Raw genomic sequence first — 17,997 nt, forward strand, 5'->3', positions numbered from 1 at the left:
CACTGCGATACAATACCAGCAAAAGTCTTGTCACTTATTGATTGAGCTGGAAACCAGTACACATTTTAAAAATGATCGAGATACGCTATCTCTTTTTGCAATAGCGCAACTGCTGGGGAACTTACACATGTACCGTCAAATTTACTTATGTGATAGGCCTCAATTATCTCACGCGTGGCCTGCGAGTGGTGCTTGCCTATTACCTCGCAACGCTCAAAGAGGGGCACGCAGCCGCAGTAGTGAATTCCGAGGTGTCCTTGAACCGCATTGTGCACATTGTTATTATGCTCTCTTAAGCGGTCATTCAAGCACCTACCAGTTTGGCCTATGTATTTCTTACCGCAGGAACGCGGAAGAAGATACACGACACCAGTAGCACAAGGAACAAAGCGCGTTCTGTGGTTCACAGAGCATCTTACTCTATTTGCAGCTGGTTGATTTACCAACTTACAAGGCTTAGATAGATTTTCCGGGGTGGAAAAGACAACAGTGATGCCAGCGAGTTTCCCAATTTTTTTTCCAGCCTATGCGAAACGTTCTGCAGATAAGGGACTGCAACACAGTTCTGAGGAACTGACGCATTTTGAGGCTGAGATCGCCCTCCTTGATATTTGAATTGCTTCAAAAGCTTTTCCGCAACAGCAGAAATCAGGGCATTCGGGTAACCAGCGCTTAAGAGGCGCTCGAGCTGTGCTTTGAAACTGCGTTGCATCGAGTGCGGGCATGGCCTCCTAAGAGCGTTAACGAGGCAAACATTATTGATGCCCCTTTTCACCAGTTTTGAATGAGCTGAGTGGAAGGGCAAAATGGGTTTTCCACTTCTCGGTGTGAACAGCCAGCACAAATGAGCGTCTATTGGGTTCCGCATCTATTGTCTTCCTCGGGTTCTTGCGCTTGTAGATTACTTCCGCTTCGCCTAGGAGTGTCTGACAGCGCATTCGCGCCAGTGCAGTGCAAAATGAGGACCTTGGCATTTTATGACGTTGTTATTGTGTGCCCGAACTGTTTCATTCATACATCGACTGGTGATCGTTCCCCACAGCTTAGAGGCACTTCATACACTACACCTTAAACGCATTCGTGAAACCGAGTTTTGTGTTTTTCCACACATGAATTAGCCTCGGTGACAGGTGCTTGCTTCAGTCTGCACAAATAGGATAACTTTTGTGGGGCCGAGAGAGCGAAGGAAGCCCGATGTTTTCGTGCCATCCTTTCAGGACTATGCGACTGCGCGTGAATGCGGAGAATGACTACTTTCTTCTCAAAGACATTAGTCTGGGGTGGCGGCGTACGTATAAGTCTTTTAAAGGGTTCTTTTGCCACAGAAACCTGCATATGTTCTGGATAACGCGCTACTGAAAAGCCGTTCTCACTGATGCTGCACTACGTGCGGACATGATTAAGACAGGGCATTCTTTAAGCATAACCTTGCTACCCTTCTTTTCACTAATTTCACTAGCCTAGGCTCATTGAACTGTATTCATAAACGTTTTCCGCACCTCACATGGTGCACCCGGAGTCATTGGGCGAGGTCATGTTAAATTATGTCAAAGTGATGTCAGGTTGAAATCACGAAATTTGGTGATCTGTGACGTCATCATGATGTCATCTGGGACCATGTGATACTTTCTGGCCGTTTGTGTTGAAGCTGCTGCCGACAGCCGCTTCTCGATTTTCACGAGGCATTGATGGCTTTCGCCTAAAATATTACTTTTAGCATAAATAAACTTATAGGATGTTTTTTTCAGCAAGTGCTACAACTTCTGTAGTGAGGATAATCCACTAGGCTCACTACTTGGAAACATATTGAGGAAATCTTTATTTATTCATTTTAGACTTTATTAAACTGCGCGAAAAGACATGGACACGGGTAAGGAACATACAGAACACCACGGCCATTACTCGTGTCCTCGTCTTTCCGCGCAGTTAGATAGCGTATAAAAGCTATGAATTGACTAGCCCGCCAGAACGTCTTACTTTACTATCCAGCTTGGCGGATGGGCAAAAAGATCACGACGTGCTCTATATCACTCAGGACAATAGTGCGACACTCGCAGCGCTTGTTTCTTGTTCTAATACTAGAGCGAAAACAACCCTTATATTTACATCCAGCACTTATTCATTGATGAACTGACCTGCCTTCGATGATTGCCATAATAGTTACATTCAGGGGCGTAGCCAAGGGGGGTGTCCGGGGGGTTCACACCCCCCCCCCCGCCCGGAAGTTTTCAATTTTGCATGTGTACATAAACGCGCACACATAAAAAAGCACGCACGAACATACATAAAGTATGGTTGACCCCCCCACACCGAAAAAAATTTCTGGCTACGCCCCTGGTTACATCACATTCAGCGCTTAGCCTTCCATAATTAAACCGTATTTATATTTAGCACCCTTTTAATAATTAACGTGACGGTCTCATCGCCCATTATTGCCGTGATGGCTAAACGACTTGCTTAGAAGAAGCTTTAGCAGCGCAGCAATTTGGGCGACTTGGTATGGTTCCACGTAGCAGTGAATTGGTAGAGCGACGCTGAGAATTAACCCTTCTCCTCGCCTGTTCACTCTCGTTAGTGTGGCGCTACCAATTCATCGAAAGCCAGCAGACGCTTGTTTTTCTCACTGTGATCAGCCTATCATATCCCCGACAACAAGCATTGTACGCAGGGTGCTGGAAATACCGCTTTCTGCAGCGCAGTACTCACTCCCAGTATTCCTTGACGGGGCTCCTGATCAGCTTTGGGTCCGGACAGGAACGGAGCTGTGCCGAGCAGTTGAATGGCTCGTACTCGGAGCGGCAGTTCTCCGTGTTCCACCAGTTATCGCACGACCGCCAGGGGACATCGGACGACAGCGCCGAGTAGATGTAGTACAGGGACCAGGCGAGCACCACGATGTAGTAGGAGTTGAGCCAGAAGGACATCACCGCTGCTGCGTAGCCCACACCTGCACACCGCACGCAATTTTATTCCACAGGACTCGACACTGCAACGGAGGTGCGTTCGTTTATAGAAATTGTACCGAAGTGTGCTTTTCTTGCTTAGGCTTAAACACTTCTTAACTGTGTCCTATTTTGTTCATTTGAATGAAATTTATGTTAGTATCTCAAAAGTTTTGCCCTTCTTGCTCAAAGTAGAATAGGTTCCTTCCAAAACAACTTATTGATGCTTCTTTTAGCTTCTTCACAGGAAAACTCTTTATACACTTCGCTGACAGTGGTTCTTGCTTGTCATTTTTGCGATTGAGCTTGCCTACCAGCTAACGGCTTGCCATATAATCACAATAACTTCAATGAGAAGCGTTCGCACGACGGCGAAAATAACGGTGTGGACTTTCAGCTTTGCCATAAAAGACCGTTTGCTCAATACCGACAGGCGTACTGCAGCAACAACGGCTGCAGTAGCGGCTTTTCATTATTTTTTTTTGGGGGGGGGGGGGGTGCGCATAATGCATAATAGGGGTTTGAGACCTTTTGCTAGCGGCCCGGCACGCATACATGGCCGTCTTCGTCCCATTTGTTTTTATTAAAAGCGAAGCATTTCTTAGCGAACCTTTGGCACTTTGAGCGTTTCTATCTACGTATCTATCTATCTATCTATCTATCTATCTATCTAGCCGCCTACGTCTGGGTGCTCTCACGGTCGCCTCCTTAGCTTGGTGTAGACCAAAATTGGCATGGGAGGGTAAGAGGCTTTGACGAATATGATTGTTGGGTCATGACATGAATAACGTGAAAATGCTGTCGCGTACGTCGTCAAACCCTTTCCACTAGACACGTGTGGCACATACCCGTTTGCCACGGGCCGCGGTGTACGGGTATGCGCCACAGGTGATTGACAGTTTATATCCACCCAGGAGCGGCGAGAACAAACACTGGTAACTTAAATGCTAGAGTGTTAAGGAAAACCAACACCGGCAGTGTTGACTCGACGAATGGAAAAAATGAAAATGAGGATCCCAGCAGGAATTGAACCCAAGCATTCTGCGTGGCAATCAGGTGTTCTACCACTGAGCCACGCCAGGTATATAAACTGGTTTGGAAAAACAGCCTACGCAGTCGTAATATCGGTGCAACGTCAATTGTGGTTATGGTGCTTGCTATCTAATTTCACAAGAAAGCAATAAACACTACATGATACTCATACGATATGCACTCCTACGATACAGGCGTCATATCAGATTAAGGTATGTGGTTCTAGTGCTGGGTGCGCTGTTATAGCTGTCTAATAAATTTTACGTTTTTATTCCTATGATTCAGCAAGCTATATTGAAGCATTGCTCGACCCCGGAGGAATACATTAACGAAAGTTACATATAATATCCCATCACCGCACCGTAAAGTGCACTTCGTCCGCCAGAACGACGCAGTGTCCCCTTCATTTCTTACGAAGCTGGGTGATGGCCTCATGCTGACCAATGATGATGCCATATTGATTGACAGCCGCTTTGTAGACTAGGCCACGTAGGCCACGTATGCCCAGGTTGTCTACGAATACGACAAGCACCATCCATTGATGTTGGTCTACGCAGCACTATCCAGTCCTACCAGCCTCGACGGCCTATACCTCACCAACGCGAAGGGTGGCTTCAGGTTCCGACATGTCACCGGCTCTATCGACAGACAATTTATCGACGAAATGACTGAGGCATACACGAATTCCAACAGCTCTACTATACCACATACCTCACTACACATGGACCGCTCGTCACCACCATCACGATCGGATCCTATAACAAGTCATGACCAGCTGCTGGTGCTCATTGATGACGGTGATGATGCCCTTGTTCAAGATCTGTCAAGAACTTCTTGCACACATGCACACGGGTTCGTGAAACGTGCGTGCGTTCTCGGGACACGTATAAGCACTACATATCAGCTTACCGCTTCTGGTGTTGGTAATACCCACGTTGCCATTTGCAGCGTTACCCAACCGTAAACAGCTGGTTATATAACACATATGCGGCTCTTCAACATATGTGTGTGCTTAAGAGTATACGTTGTTGGGCTAGTTGGTTCATAATTTTCAAAATTGGCTAGCGCGAAAATCGACAAGGACTAAGAAGGAACACTGATGTACAGGACAGGCGCTACTCGCGCCAGTTACACGAGCGCTCTGTTAAGAATAATTTGACTTTTCATCTGCCTACGCATTGTAGGACCTGTGCCTGTGAGCCAGTGCTGTCTAGCATTCGAATTCTGGGCAGAAGTGGGAATGCGCTGGCGAGAGAACTAATGGAGGCTTATCACATGAAAAAGAAAGATCGTGAATGTATCAGTGACACTTCTGTTGTTCTGCGCAGTAAGGAAAGACTGTTCTTAGACACTTGGTTATAATGCGAATATGTTTTGGTATCCCGGCCCTGATTAGCATGTCGACTGTCATGTGCATTGCGCCTTCGCGCGCCACTCGGCTGTGTATATATGTAGGAAGACGTTTCTGAATAAAGCTTAGTTGCGAGTAGCGCCTGTCCTGTACATCAGTCTCCCTTCTTAGTCCTTGTCGATTTTCGCGCTAGCCAATTTTGAAGATATGTGTGCGTATAAAATTTATACAGATGTTTAGCGTCATTTTGTAACGTGTCGCTCAGTAAAAAAAATTACGCCACAGTCACCTTCCCGCCGCATGCTTCGCATAAAATCGACTCCCACGGTACGTGGGATCTGCCGAATTTTTTTTCTTTATAAGTATGTTCGTGAGCTACACAGACATGACTGGTCTCAGGCATTCCTATCGTAAGGACATGTGGTCAGCATGCGCTGAAACATAACCACGGAACAAAAACTCTGCATTTCAGGATCCGCGTCCAGATTTCACTCGTTGTGTACATCGGTGTCGAGGTTTCTCAAAACCTGACTCCAAATCCCCTTAAGAAATGACCTATACATGAGACGTGGGAAAGGTTTCCTTTCAAATGGCATCGTCATTTTGTTCAAACTCTCGCCCACCATCTTCACTGTCCCGGCCCTTGGAACTTTATGTCGTGACTACGGCTCGCTGGCTATAAGCTGAGTTTGAGACTCCTGGTGTATACGTGCATGACGTAAAACTGCAATGCATTTTCATATTCTGCTTTTCTGCTGGCGCAAAGCATTCTTTGTTGATATACTCACTTAACGTGCGATCTTTTAGCAATTATTCTTCAACGAGAGAACATGTGCAACACAGAAGCGTCTCAGACGAATTGTAGAGTTGCACAGAGCGTCGCAGGACACCGCCGCTAATCGCGCTATTGCCGCTTATAGCTTCCATTATGTGGCGATTAGTAATAAGAAAAATATTTAACAAGGCCTAAAACTGGAAAACAAATATAAGTAAAATATAGAGGCGTTTCTGTGTCAAACTTTCACAATGAATGAATACAGAAACACAATAAAGACGGTGCCTTTAATAGTTATGGGCATGAAGTATCGATTTACCTGTTGAGACAATAGAAAATTCAGTGCCTATGGAAAATTGCCTGAAACGGCTCGTTGGGACGCTCATGAGTAAAACGGAGCATTCACTGAAACAAGGTTTCTCGAATCACCTTCCTAAAATCTTTAAGATGGCTCTTAATAATTTCTATTATTATAATGCAAACTCGATTTCGCTATTTTCCTAAGCGGTTAGTAGAATGTTTTGTGCTGTACACTCATACCATATACATAATAGACCCTTTTCGTAAAGGGGCGCCCCAAGCGCCCTTCACGCGAACTACCACATGCCGCCATGTTTACGTTGCCGCAGCGGACGACACTCTGCGAGACTGCAACTGCTGATGCGTGGCATTTCGCTAGCGCGGCAGACAGCTCGCGTATTGTGAATCGTGCCGGAAACTTGTTGCTAAGATGGTTCAAAAGATGTGTTCCGTTGTGTCACCAGCGAGGCTACGACAACGAGAACAAAAACGTAAGCCACGGACATTTGAAAATTACCGATTTAAACGAGTACACTTACTGCACCTCGGCACAATACACTGCCAGTGTCACTATGGTCGTGGAAGCGCTCGACCATTTACGTAGACACGTTGTGGACTTGTACGTAAAAGGCCTCTCTGATGGATGACGCGGTTTAGGCCATAGCAAGCGGCATGCGGTGGCTTCCGACATCGCCAGGTCTGCGGGAATATGGGATGTAGTGCGTTTCCTGACAGCGTGGTTGAGGGACACGAAATGTGCGGGATGAAGCTCGCAGTGCAGTCGGTCGGGTCAGGGCACGGCGATGAAGCGGTATGGCGGTAATGACGCCAAGCCACTGTAACAAATATATTTGCTGAACAGAAGGACGAGGCTGGCACTCCAGTTGTCGTGATGTCTTGACGGACCTGACTATACTCTGTTTCACGCATCAAGTGCAACGCTCTTGGATCTATGCAAGAAGTGCTGTCAGCAAAGTGTTTAACTCCGCGCGTCTGTTTTCATCGGTTTTCGCGGTTGTAAACGTTCGTGCGGGTATAGCCTGCGCTGAGCCGTCGCGACCGCCTTGTATCTATGCATTACTCAGCCTAAAAAGGAAAAGAAATCACATTCGGGGCCTAAAAAGTTGAAATATTTTTTCACTCCAAGCGGTCGGCACTGGCCGCTCGAAACTTCCTGTGTGGCGTGCCTGCCTCGTTTCTCGGCCGGACGCCGTTCTCTTCGTCAGCGATGCTGCTACAACGTCGCCCTAACTCCGTCAGAGGCTTGTAGCTTCGACAAGCATTGTTCCTTGCCCCCGAGGCGGACGCCAGCCGATCCATGGCTCGGAGTTCAACAGCCGCGCCAAATGTTTCGTCCGTCCGGTCTACGGGCCGCTCTTACGACGCCGAAGTCAGTTGCACAGCCTTTGCACGGCACAGTGGCATTCTTTCGCAGGGATATCAGACAGATTAACCCGGCTGCATAGGCGTATCCACCGGGGGGGGGGGGGGGGGGGGCAAGGGGGGGCAATGGGGGCGCTATCCCCCCCACTGAGAAATTTTGCCGCCCCCCCCACTTTCGACAGTGATTATTGTCGGCTGCAGACTGGGAAACTAACAAGTCAGGCGAAGTTTTACTAGAACGCAGCAATAACGTAATTTTGTAATAAAATTTGTCCAACGATTCTGCTGTGACGACTGTCCTCCGTGTATCATGACCACGCAGTGTAGGCCACCTGCGGTGCGGGCTGCCTATGCCACGCTCGTGCGTCTTGTGCTCGAGCATTGCAGAGGAGGCTATCGCTCAGCAGGGGCTCTATAACATTACAGCAATTTGTCATGCTTTTATTTTGTTCTGCCTGGACTGAAATTTTAGTAATCGGCGTTGAAAATATGGGCGGGAACCAGTAAACGTTTTATAGCCCGATCAAACGCTCTCGTTTTTCAGGAAATTCAGTTTCTTTGAAAACAAATAGCATCGCCACCGCTCCATATCCGAACTGCTGTGACTTGATGAGTATGTAGATGTGTCCAGTATTTTAGTTGTGCCTAGACAGGAGAGCTAAAAACATTCCCACTTTAGTCTCCGATTAGCCTGCTTCACTTTGCTTATCATATGTTAGCCTGCAGCGATCGCGGCGGCTTGTAACAAGGCAGTGGACTCGAGCACGTTGAGAAGCCCAGCTTTCAAGTTTTCCCCCTAACTTGATCTACCTCTGGCTCCAAACGAAATCAAGGATGTTCGAGTGAACCCCCGCAAGAATGTCTTGGCTATCGACGTTATACACCAGGCATCTCTGCTTGCTCTGACCAGGGTCACAGACTTCGACGGTATCAAGGTTCGAGCTCACCTTCCACTTAACAAGGACATGGTGGTAGGTGTAATATACGATGTCGACATCTCCATTCCTTGTGGCGACCTTGCAATGCTCATCAAGGAAGTTAGTGACCATAGCAACATCGTCGAAGTCTCACGTCTGGGCAACTCGCGTTGCGTAAAGATTGTCTTCAAAGGTGACATATTGCCATCCCACGTGAAGGTGGGAAACTTTCGTCACGTGGTCCGTCCGTTTACACCACGACCACTCCAGTGCCGTAAATGTCAAAAAATGGGCCATGTCAGCGGAGTTTGCAGGAACGTGGCGATTTGCCCCCGCTGTGCAGAGCCACACAATGCGGAATCCTGCCGAGCAACTGCCCTGAAGTGTACCAACTGCCATGGATCACACGAAGCCTCATCAAGAGATTGTCCATTAGTGAAAAAAGAATGGAGTGTCATGAAACGGATGGTGCGGGACGGCTCGACGCACAAAGAGGCTGCTGACGTGGTGAGAAATAGACAACGACGCTCGCGCCGGCGACGAAGGTCTAAAACTACTGCTACCAAATCTGGACGGACAACGCGATCTCCTACTCCGACAGATCGTCAGACTTCCCTTAAGCGACAGCTACCACCACTGCCGCCACCACCACCGCCCAATGCATCACAATTGGAGAGCCGGAAAGACGCAGAAGCTTTGAAAGCGGCGGCGGATGTCGCGTGGCCCTCGCTGCCACCACTACGCACTCATAAAGAGCCGATGCAGAATTCCCCGCAGTGTGCTTCATCGTCCACAGATGATTGCCACGACAAGAACCTACAAGTCCTCGCAGTGTTGAGGTCTCTCATGACCACGATGCGCACTCTCCTCAACGGAATGACAACTCCGTCAGCTCAATGCGCTCTGCAAGTTCTCGATTCCTTGGAGCCAGTCCTTGCAAGCCTTTTTTAACATCTCGCAGAGGAACCGATGTTAAATATTTCTCCGTTGTGACTGTCTGTGTGTATGCGGTGAACACGGATGTGTGTGCGCGTATTACTTGTTCCCTCTTTCCTCCTCGCTATCTCTATTCTTTTTTCTCCCCTTCCCCCTCCCCCGTGTAGGGTAGCAAACCGGGTATAACCTGGTTAACCTCCCTGCCTTTCCTTCGCTTTTATCTCTCTCTCTCTCTCTTGATCTACCTCACCAAGGAGATGATCAGCGTCCTCGGTTTTCTGGACTAAGAAGGCTGCCAACCTGCAAAGTATTGTGTCTGTTCCTAATAATGTTTTATTTCTCTCTCTACCTCTCTGTCAGCAACGATGAGTTCACAGAGAGTTGTACACGCGCAAAAACAGCTCAACATCGTTATACTATACTGAATGTATCTATTATACACATATCAATCCATCTCGCCCGCTGCTATAAGCAGCCGCTGCCAATGTGATTGGCGGGCAGCCTTCTTGAATTACATTCAGAAAGAGACACTGTCTGGCTATTCCGAAAAAAAGAGAGTTATTGTTCAGCACAGTAATGTGCTGCTTCTTGTGCACACTTCATTTTAACGCCGCGAGTTTTCGCAGACTTCGCGTAACAAGGAGGCGATTTAAGGCACATTGAAAGTTTTTGACGAATAGCGAAGAACCAATGACAAACAATACGCCGTATTGAAAATAGTCCACTATTATTATTTTTTACGCAGTCATGCGTATGCGGTAATTACGTGGTGGATCCCTTACGCGTCAATTGTTGCGTCGGTTTACGAGCAGGTGCTGTGAGCAACCCAGAAAATTTCAACCAATCATTAACAGCTAACGGCCTATACGGAAGGAAACAATGCGAAGTAGTTTAAAGGGACCCTGAAACGGTTTTGACGATTATGTACGAACACATTGAGCCGGTAGAACAAGTCCTAAGGATCATTTACAGACCGATTTAAGCTCTGTGCGAAAACTGTGTAATTTATTACAAGGCTTTAAAGCTGCGAATCGCCACTGATCACAGCGGTTCAGCCAAACGCGTTTTCAAACCGCCCACTTCCAGTGCGCGTCGTATTGGAAGCGCGACGTCACGCAGGCGGCTGTGATTGGATATGTCCAGTACACGTCACTGAACCTCCTGTGGGCAGCGAGCGTCGTCTGCCTGTGTTACAACGTACTCCGTGTTGACGTGAGCTGAGCGAGAGTGTTTATCTTGAGGTTTCTTTTCTTGGACATAATTAATTGCCCCAGCCTTGTTGTGTACCACGTATCTAGCTATTTCTAGCAATTGGTGACTTGTAAAGCTGCGACATCGTGCAATGTTCGTGAGGCATCTGGCGAGCGGAATCCCTTCAGCTCGTCGCTGCAATGAGCGTCGCGCTCTCGCTATCCGTGCAACGCCACGATCCACGTTTTTGTGGCTGTAACTTCACCCCTGAAGACACAACCACATTGCCCGAGTTTAGGCTTATCGATGACCGTTCTCGAATTATTTTTGTTTGTCCGCATGCTGTTGCAGATTGTCGCCGTACAGGAGAATAAAATAAGATCTGCTGGTAGTGTGGCGGCACCTGTCGGAGCAGATATCAACCACTCCGCGAGCTTCGTCTTTGTTGGGCCTCCGAGATTACGCGCAACCCGTCGCGAAGCTGAAACCGTCGAGTGGGCTCATGAGAGCGCTGCGATCGCCGGCGATGTCAGGGTGTCTGTGAGTTGAGGGTGCAAGGCAGTGGTGAGGAGGAGGGTATAGATATAAATTCCTTAGCGGCCTTGGTACACAGTGCGTCGCTTAATTTCTGGTGCGAATGATTTGGGGATGCTCCTGCCTAAACGCTGACAAAACTTCAAAAAACCGTTTCAGGGTCCCTTTAACATTGTAATCGCCCACATTTTTTCAAGGAAAATTTGAGCTTACACAGTTTATGTAGGCTATTTACTTGGAGGAACCGGAGGGGAGGATTAAAGGGCCACTTCACCGCTTTTCCGTCCACCCCTCACCAAGCTGGGAAAAGTAGGAAGGCAAGGAACGACACCTAGTATATAAATTCGCAGTCATTTATAATCCTACAACTATACACAACCAGCTCAATGTGGTTTGCTTAAGTATTAATCGACTGAACTTGGTCTTCTTCTTAAGAAAGACTTTATATTAGAGGGCTCTAACAATAAAGAAATTGGCACTCGGCTTACCCTGAAGACTTCTGCTAAGTACCCTGCTTTGTCAGCCACATGTTTTGTTTAATAAGTGAGAATTTGAGGTACTAGAGTCATAGCAGGTTCTTCATACTCATTGTATCTACCACGCCAAACTCAGACTGGGAAGTTTGCTGATGCAATGCTCAGATGATCAGGTTAAACTTGGGTGTGCTTTTTAAACTGCACGGTAATATTTCCAAAATGTTATTAAACACTGCTGTGTTGTCGCGGTACAGGGCGGCCCAGCCTGCACAATCTGTTTGGGCACATTCTTCCTTGATTGAAATGTTTTGACAAGCTAGTCATCTGATCTGCTCTATAAATATAGAAAATTACCTCAAATCAAATATATATATATATATATATATATATATAGAGAGAGAGAGAGAGAGAGAGAGAGACATACACGGCGGACATAGTCAGCGACGCCAGCCCCCCCCCCCCCCCCCCCCCACTCGCGAACGAGTCGGTACGCCACTGTCCGGCTGGCACCTCGCACGGACAGTCTACACTGGCGCACGTATACGGACACACCCCCTTGCCCTAAACATGGCGATTTCTATCTCAGCATTCTTTGCAAAATTGAAACTGACGAAAAGCCCACCGCCAGGTGGCCTATTTATGAAATGGGTCTGAAAAGCGCTAGGAGGTAGCAACATTGGCTTTAATCTGTCACACAAACAGGGAGGCGCAATGACTGAGCAGAGGCTTCCAGGTTTATATTATGCGGACGATATCGTCTTATTTGCGGACAGTCGAGATGATATACAGCGGTGGCGGATATACGCGGAAGGAGAGGTGAAGCTCTAGGACTAGGATTTAGTGTAACGAAGTGTGGATTGATGGTATTCAATTATCCCTGTGATCAGACGGTGTCAATACAAGGCCAAGAAATACCGAGGGTAAGCGAATACAAGTATCTCGGAGTATGCGTAAATGAGAGTGATGGATACATGGAGGTACAGGAAAAAACCTCGGCAGCAAAAGGAAAGAGGAATGCTGCAATAAGGAAGCACAGAGCGTTGCGGGGATACAATAGGTACGAGGTGGTTCGAGGTCTGTGGAAAGGCGTAATGGTTCCGGCGCTTACTTTTGGGAACTTAGTGGTCTGCATGAGGGCAGATGTGCAATCGGGAATGGATATAAATCAAAGGACTGTGGGACGCATCGCGTTGGGTGCTCACGGGAAGACGACAAATGAGGTTGTAAAAGCGATATGGGATGGGCAGGTTTTGAGGCGAGGAAAGCTCATAGCAAAATAATGTTCGAGGAAAGGCTAAGGAATATGAAGGAGAGTAGTGGGCAGAGAAGGTGTACCTGTATTTGTATAGGAAGAGCGTGGACACACAGTGGAGAAAAAAAGCTAGGAGGCTCACTAGTAAATATATGCTGGTAGCCATAGGTTCGACACAGCGCGTAAAGTACGAGGACACAGAAAGAAACAGACAGGAGCAGGCGCTGAACTACCAACAATGCTTTTTATTTGTGCGAACACGAATAAATAGGCTTTTCCATGAGAGGAGGGGAAGTGATATTGAAAAACGCATGCGCCGTACCCTATACCACGCATGAAATTAACGGCTCAGATAGCTAATCTCTTTGTCAACGCTATCGAAGGTGAACTGACACATGCTGACCTGACGTTATGCATTTCGAAGGCTTCATTAATTTCTCGGGTTCGGGAATCTCGGTAACTGCGAACGATACTCGTCTGCTGGAAATCGGGGCACGTCCGTCCGTCCGTCCGTCCGTCCATCCGTCCATCCATCCATCCATCCATCCATCCATCCATCCATCCATCCATCCATCCATCCATCCATCCATCCATCCATCCATCCATCCGTCCATCCGTCCATCCATCCATCTATCCATCTATTAATTATTTGTTTTCAAAATCGCCTTGGCACCGTGTAAATATCTAAATACTAGTAGAAATAAAGCAGGCGGTTAGACGAATAAAGCAGATATGTTATTTTGGGAGCGCGTTACAGAAGCATAGTGCAGTGACCAGACCGGAAAAACAGTACAAAGACCTAGGTAATGTATGGGATGCAAAATGAGAGCTAAGCGAGCATTTGTGCTAATAATCATATTATGATTTCATAACTGCTATGAAAAAAATGTAGCAGGAAGTGAAATGTACGGTACGCCAAGATATTTTCTGCTAGGTAAACGCATGCTCTATTAGGTCTAGCATCAGTACCAGTGGGGCTGAAGATGTTAGAACCTTATTAGCATATAAGTTCATCCATTTCATGCACATAAGACATGCCGCCCGGATTCCATCACACCCCCTCGCCTCGCTTCCAGCTGCAAGGCCACACTCTGCGCTCAGCGGTATTATTTCTTCTCATCGCGCAATGATTCCCACGAACTTCACGCACGCATCAAGACCGCCGTTGCCGTTGTGGTGTCTACATCCACTGGAAGCCCTGATAACCATACCCGGTATACAATATATAAAACAGTCGTTATATTAGATGCGAAGTATCTTAGGCGGAGTTCAATCCGGTGGTGGTGGTGGTGGTGGTGTGCGGCGTGGCCACACTTACTGCGCATGCGCATACCATCTCCACTTCCCATCTCCCCTCTCCACTTACCCCCGCCCATTTCCCCTCTCCTCTTTCCCTCTCCCCTCCCCCTTTCCACTCTTCCTCTGAAACGCGGGCTAGACATGCCGAAATTCTCTCCTGCGCAACGCCGCGATGAGCACCAGCGCATGCGCGTCCCCTCCCCCTCTCTCTCCTCTCCTGCGCTGCCCCTCTATCGCACGCCCGCCCACCGCGTTCCCCACTCGCCCTGTGAGAAGTAACGGCCAGGCTAGAGGGAAGACAAGACGCGCGTAGCGTTCCTCTTCGCGTTCAACGAGGCGAGGTCGGTAGCATGCCCAAAGAACGCCAACGGAACGCGATCGTGCAAGTGCTCCGGCTTCGCATCGCCTCATGGTCCCCTTTAGCGGGAAATGGTGTAATTTGTTTCTGGCTCTACAACAAGTCACTCTATCGTTCCTGCATGAAAGACACAGTGGACGCCTTCACATTTGCACTGACGGTTCAGTTTCTTCTACAAGCTCAGCAGGGGCGGTGGTCGTACCCGAAAAGTCCCTCCCCATAAAGTTCAAGACGTCACATTTGACATCATCGACGGCTGCAGAACTCACCGCCATCCGTGCTGCTCTAGAGTTCATAGTTGAAGAACCACCACAGGTGTGGTCAGTCCTGTCCGACTCCAAAGCAGCCCTCCAGTGCATTATGTCACCATATCGTCACGGACCATATGAACAGCTAGTCGCTGACATAAGACTGCTTCATCACCGCGCCATTGAGAAGCAGCACAGCATAACCTATCAGTGGATACCGGGCCATTGCGGTGTCTACGGAAATGACCGTGCTGATGAAGCCGCCCGATCTGCCCATGATGCTCTCCATTGTGCAGCTATACCGCTGTCATGAACGGACGCCGCAACAAGGCTTCGTTCACTTGCACGTGAACTGACACTGGCACAATCGAACTCTGCGGAATTTTCCAACGCCCGTCTTCACAACTTGGACCCGAATCTACAGCTCCGTCTTCCGTCGCGAATAACTAGAGCTGAGGAGATGCTCCTGTGCCGCCTGTGGCTCGGGGTGGCCTTCACGAAGGCCTACTCATTTCGAATTAGAATTGCCAGCAGCCCCACACGTGATAACTGTAGCTGCAAGGAGAGAATCGCACATCTTCTCTGTGAGTGTCCTTGCTTCAGTGCACCAAGAGAAGAACTGTCTAAAGCGTTTCATAGACTTGACAGTAATCCACTGTCGGAGTAAAAAATCTTAGGACACTGGCCGAAACCGTCCTCGGCAGGGAAAGCTTTGAAAGCGTTGTTGAGCTTTCTGCGCACAACTAGTCTCATAGAGGGACTTTAAGCAGTGTCGTTTATCGTATTATTGTTCTTTTCTTCTTCTTCTTTTTGTAACATCTCTTTCCTAGCATCTTTCACTCCCCCTTCCCCTTTCCCCAGCACAGGGTAGCCAGCCGGTCTGAGAACTGGCTAACCTCCCTGTCTTTCCGTTTTTATTCTCCACCTCCTCATTGTATGCAAGTCAAACTTGCATCCACGAGATCCTTCAAATCGCTGATATGTAAAATCCACGAGACGCAAAGCAACTGCATGCTTGCACGCATCACATTTCGTTACGAAGCAAGACGCAAGAGAATCTTCTATAGGCTTCAAAGCAACATCGAGCAGCGCCACTGCTCTTATCGCAACTGGGGGCATCCACGGCCACAACACTGCCGCCCGCGCTTCCGCGCGCGCGCTGGACTGCATCTGTGGGTCGTCACAATGTAACTATTGCTGACTAGCAGTGCTCGGGCCGAATGAGGAGCGCTTGCGCGCACGTGTCCTTGCCGCCGCCGCTGGCTAATCCGGCCACAAACCGCCTTCGCGGGCAGCGTCTGCCCCCAGTAACGCATAGCTCTGCAGCGCAACCGTCGCGGCCAAACTTCAGCTTGGGTTCCCTATAGCAACATCAGAAATTGCGCCATACACGCCGCACGCAGTGGAGTACGCGGCGCAAGACAGTGGCTAAGAGCAAGTGTCACGTTATTGGCGCAACTAAAAAGAAAACGATGCAGATACAAGACGTATTGCGACACAGATACAAGATACCCATAGAATATCTAAAATAGTCTCTAAGATACATGTATCTTGGATACTGCCCAGCACTGCCACACTGCCTCTTCCACAAAGGCGCTGAGACGTGCCTCGTCATTTAACTGCTTTACCCCATTCTGTGCGGCAATCCAGGCATAACACCGGACGTTGATGTCATAAGCCAGGTGAAGTGCAGTGACCATAACTTAGTAAGGGCGAGGATAGCGCTTAACCTCGAGTAGCGTAGAGTAGAACCTTGAAACAGCGGCACATGCCCACGGCCGGGTACGGGTAGATTTAAAAGAACATTCTTAAATTATATGTGACATTTCATTTATTAAAAGATGACAGAGGTAAAAATGATACAAAAATTGAGAATCATAAGAAGTGATGAAAGTGCGAATATAAGTACCGAAGCTTGGAATTTGAACAAAAATAAAGTAGTTTGGAAAAGCACAAAAACAGAATTAGAAATAAATTTTATAACCTGAATGTCCTTGAACCTTTAGGAAACTGTTGCAAGGCATTGGCAACCTTCCGATCGCTGCATCTGAGGGACAAAGCCCCCAGAAAAAATTCGGCAGATCCCACTTACCGTGGGAATCGATGCTATGCGAAGCATGCGCGGGATGGTGACTGTGGCATAATTTTTCACATTGAGCGAAACGTTACGGAATGACGCTAGAGAAATATGGAAGGGGTATACGCACACACATATGTTGAAGAGTCGCATATGTATTACATGACCAGTTGTTTACAGTTGCGTAACGATGGCAACGGCAACATGGGTGTTACCAACACCACACGCGGTAAGCTGATATGTAGTGCTTATATTCTTCAATACTGGATAGCGCGAATCCGAACAGGACAAAGAAGGAACACAGACGCACAGGACAGGCGTTACTCGCAACTAAGCTTCATTCAGGGAAGTTTCCCTAGCGCAGCGGAGTGGCACGCGCAGGCGCACTGCACGTACGTTACGGTCACAGTTACAGTTGTTATGCTATACTTGTCCGTTATGACGGAGATCGCACAGACGTTTCACGGATCCGTGTGTATGTGTTGAAGGGGTTCTTGTCAGTTCTTGAACAAGGTCATCATCACCATGATCAGAGAACACCAGCAGCTGAACCGAACTTGTTAATCGGATCCGTTCGTGATCGCGGCTATGAGGAGTCTACGTGTAGTGCAGTGCGAGGTATAGTGCAGCTGGTGAAAATCCTGGATGCCTCTTACGACGAAATGATCTTAGATGCCTCCTGTCGTGGACGTGGCAGCGAGGTCTTTTGATGCCCTCTCCACATCCAATCCGTCTTTCACGCACTATAAGGACGAAGCGTTGTTGGGTATTGATAAATCAATGTTCAAGTCACCAGTAATGATGAGAGGCCTGGTAGGCTCAGCAGATTTATTGTAGGAAGCATTGACACAGGTTTTTGCGTAATCCACGTGGTCCACGTTGCGGACCACGTGGACGAGTGGATGGTATTTGAGCGCCTTCCAGGG

At 48.0% G+C, this 17,997-nt stretch overlaps 1 protein-coding gene across 1 annotated transcript in view; it reads right to left on the bottom strand.

The window, feature by feature from the left end:
- LOC119372477 (sodium- and chloride-dependent GABA transporter 1) overlaps window positions 1-17,997 on the bottom strand; it is a 1,056,622-nt gene that overhangs the window by 440,271 nt on the left and 598,354 nt on the right. The window contains exon 3 of the mRNA XM_037642952.2: window positions 2,707-2,947. Within this exon, the coding sequence (XP_037498880.1) occupies window positions 2,707-2,947 (241 nt within the window). The remainder of the gene's footprint in view (window positions 1-2,706; window positions 2,948-17,997) is intronic.

This window comes from Rhipicephalus sanguineus, chromosome 10, assembly GCF_013339695.2.
Source record: "Rhipicephalus sanguineus isolate Rsan-2018 chromosome 10, BIME_Rsan_1.4, whole genome shotgun sequence".
NCBI lineage: Eukaryota > Metazoa > Arthropoda > Arachnida > Ixodida > Ixodidae > Rhipicephalus > Rhipicephalus sanguineus.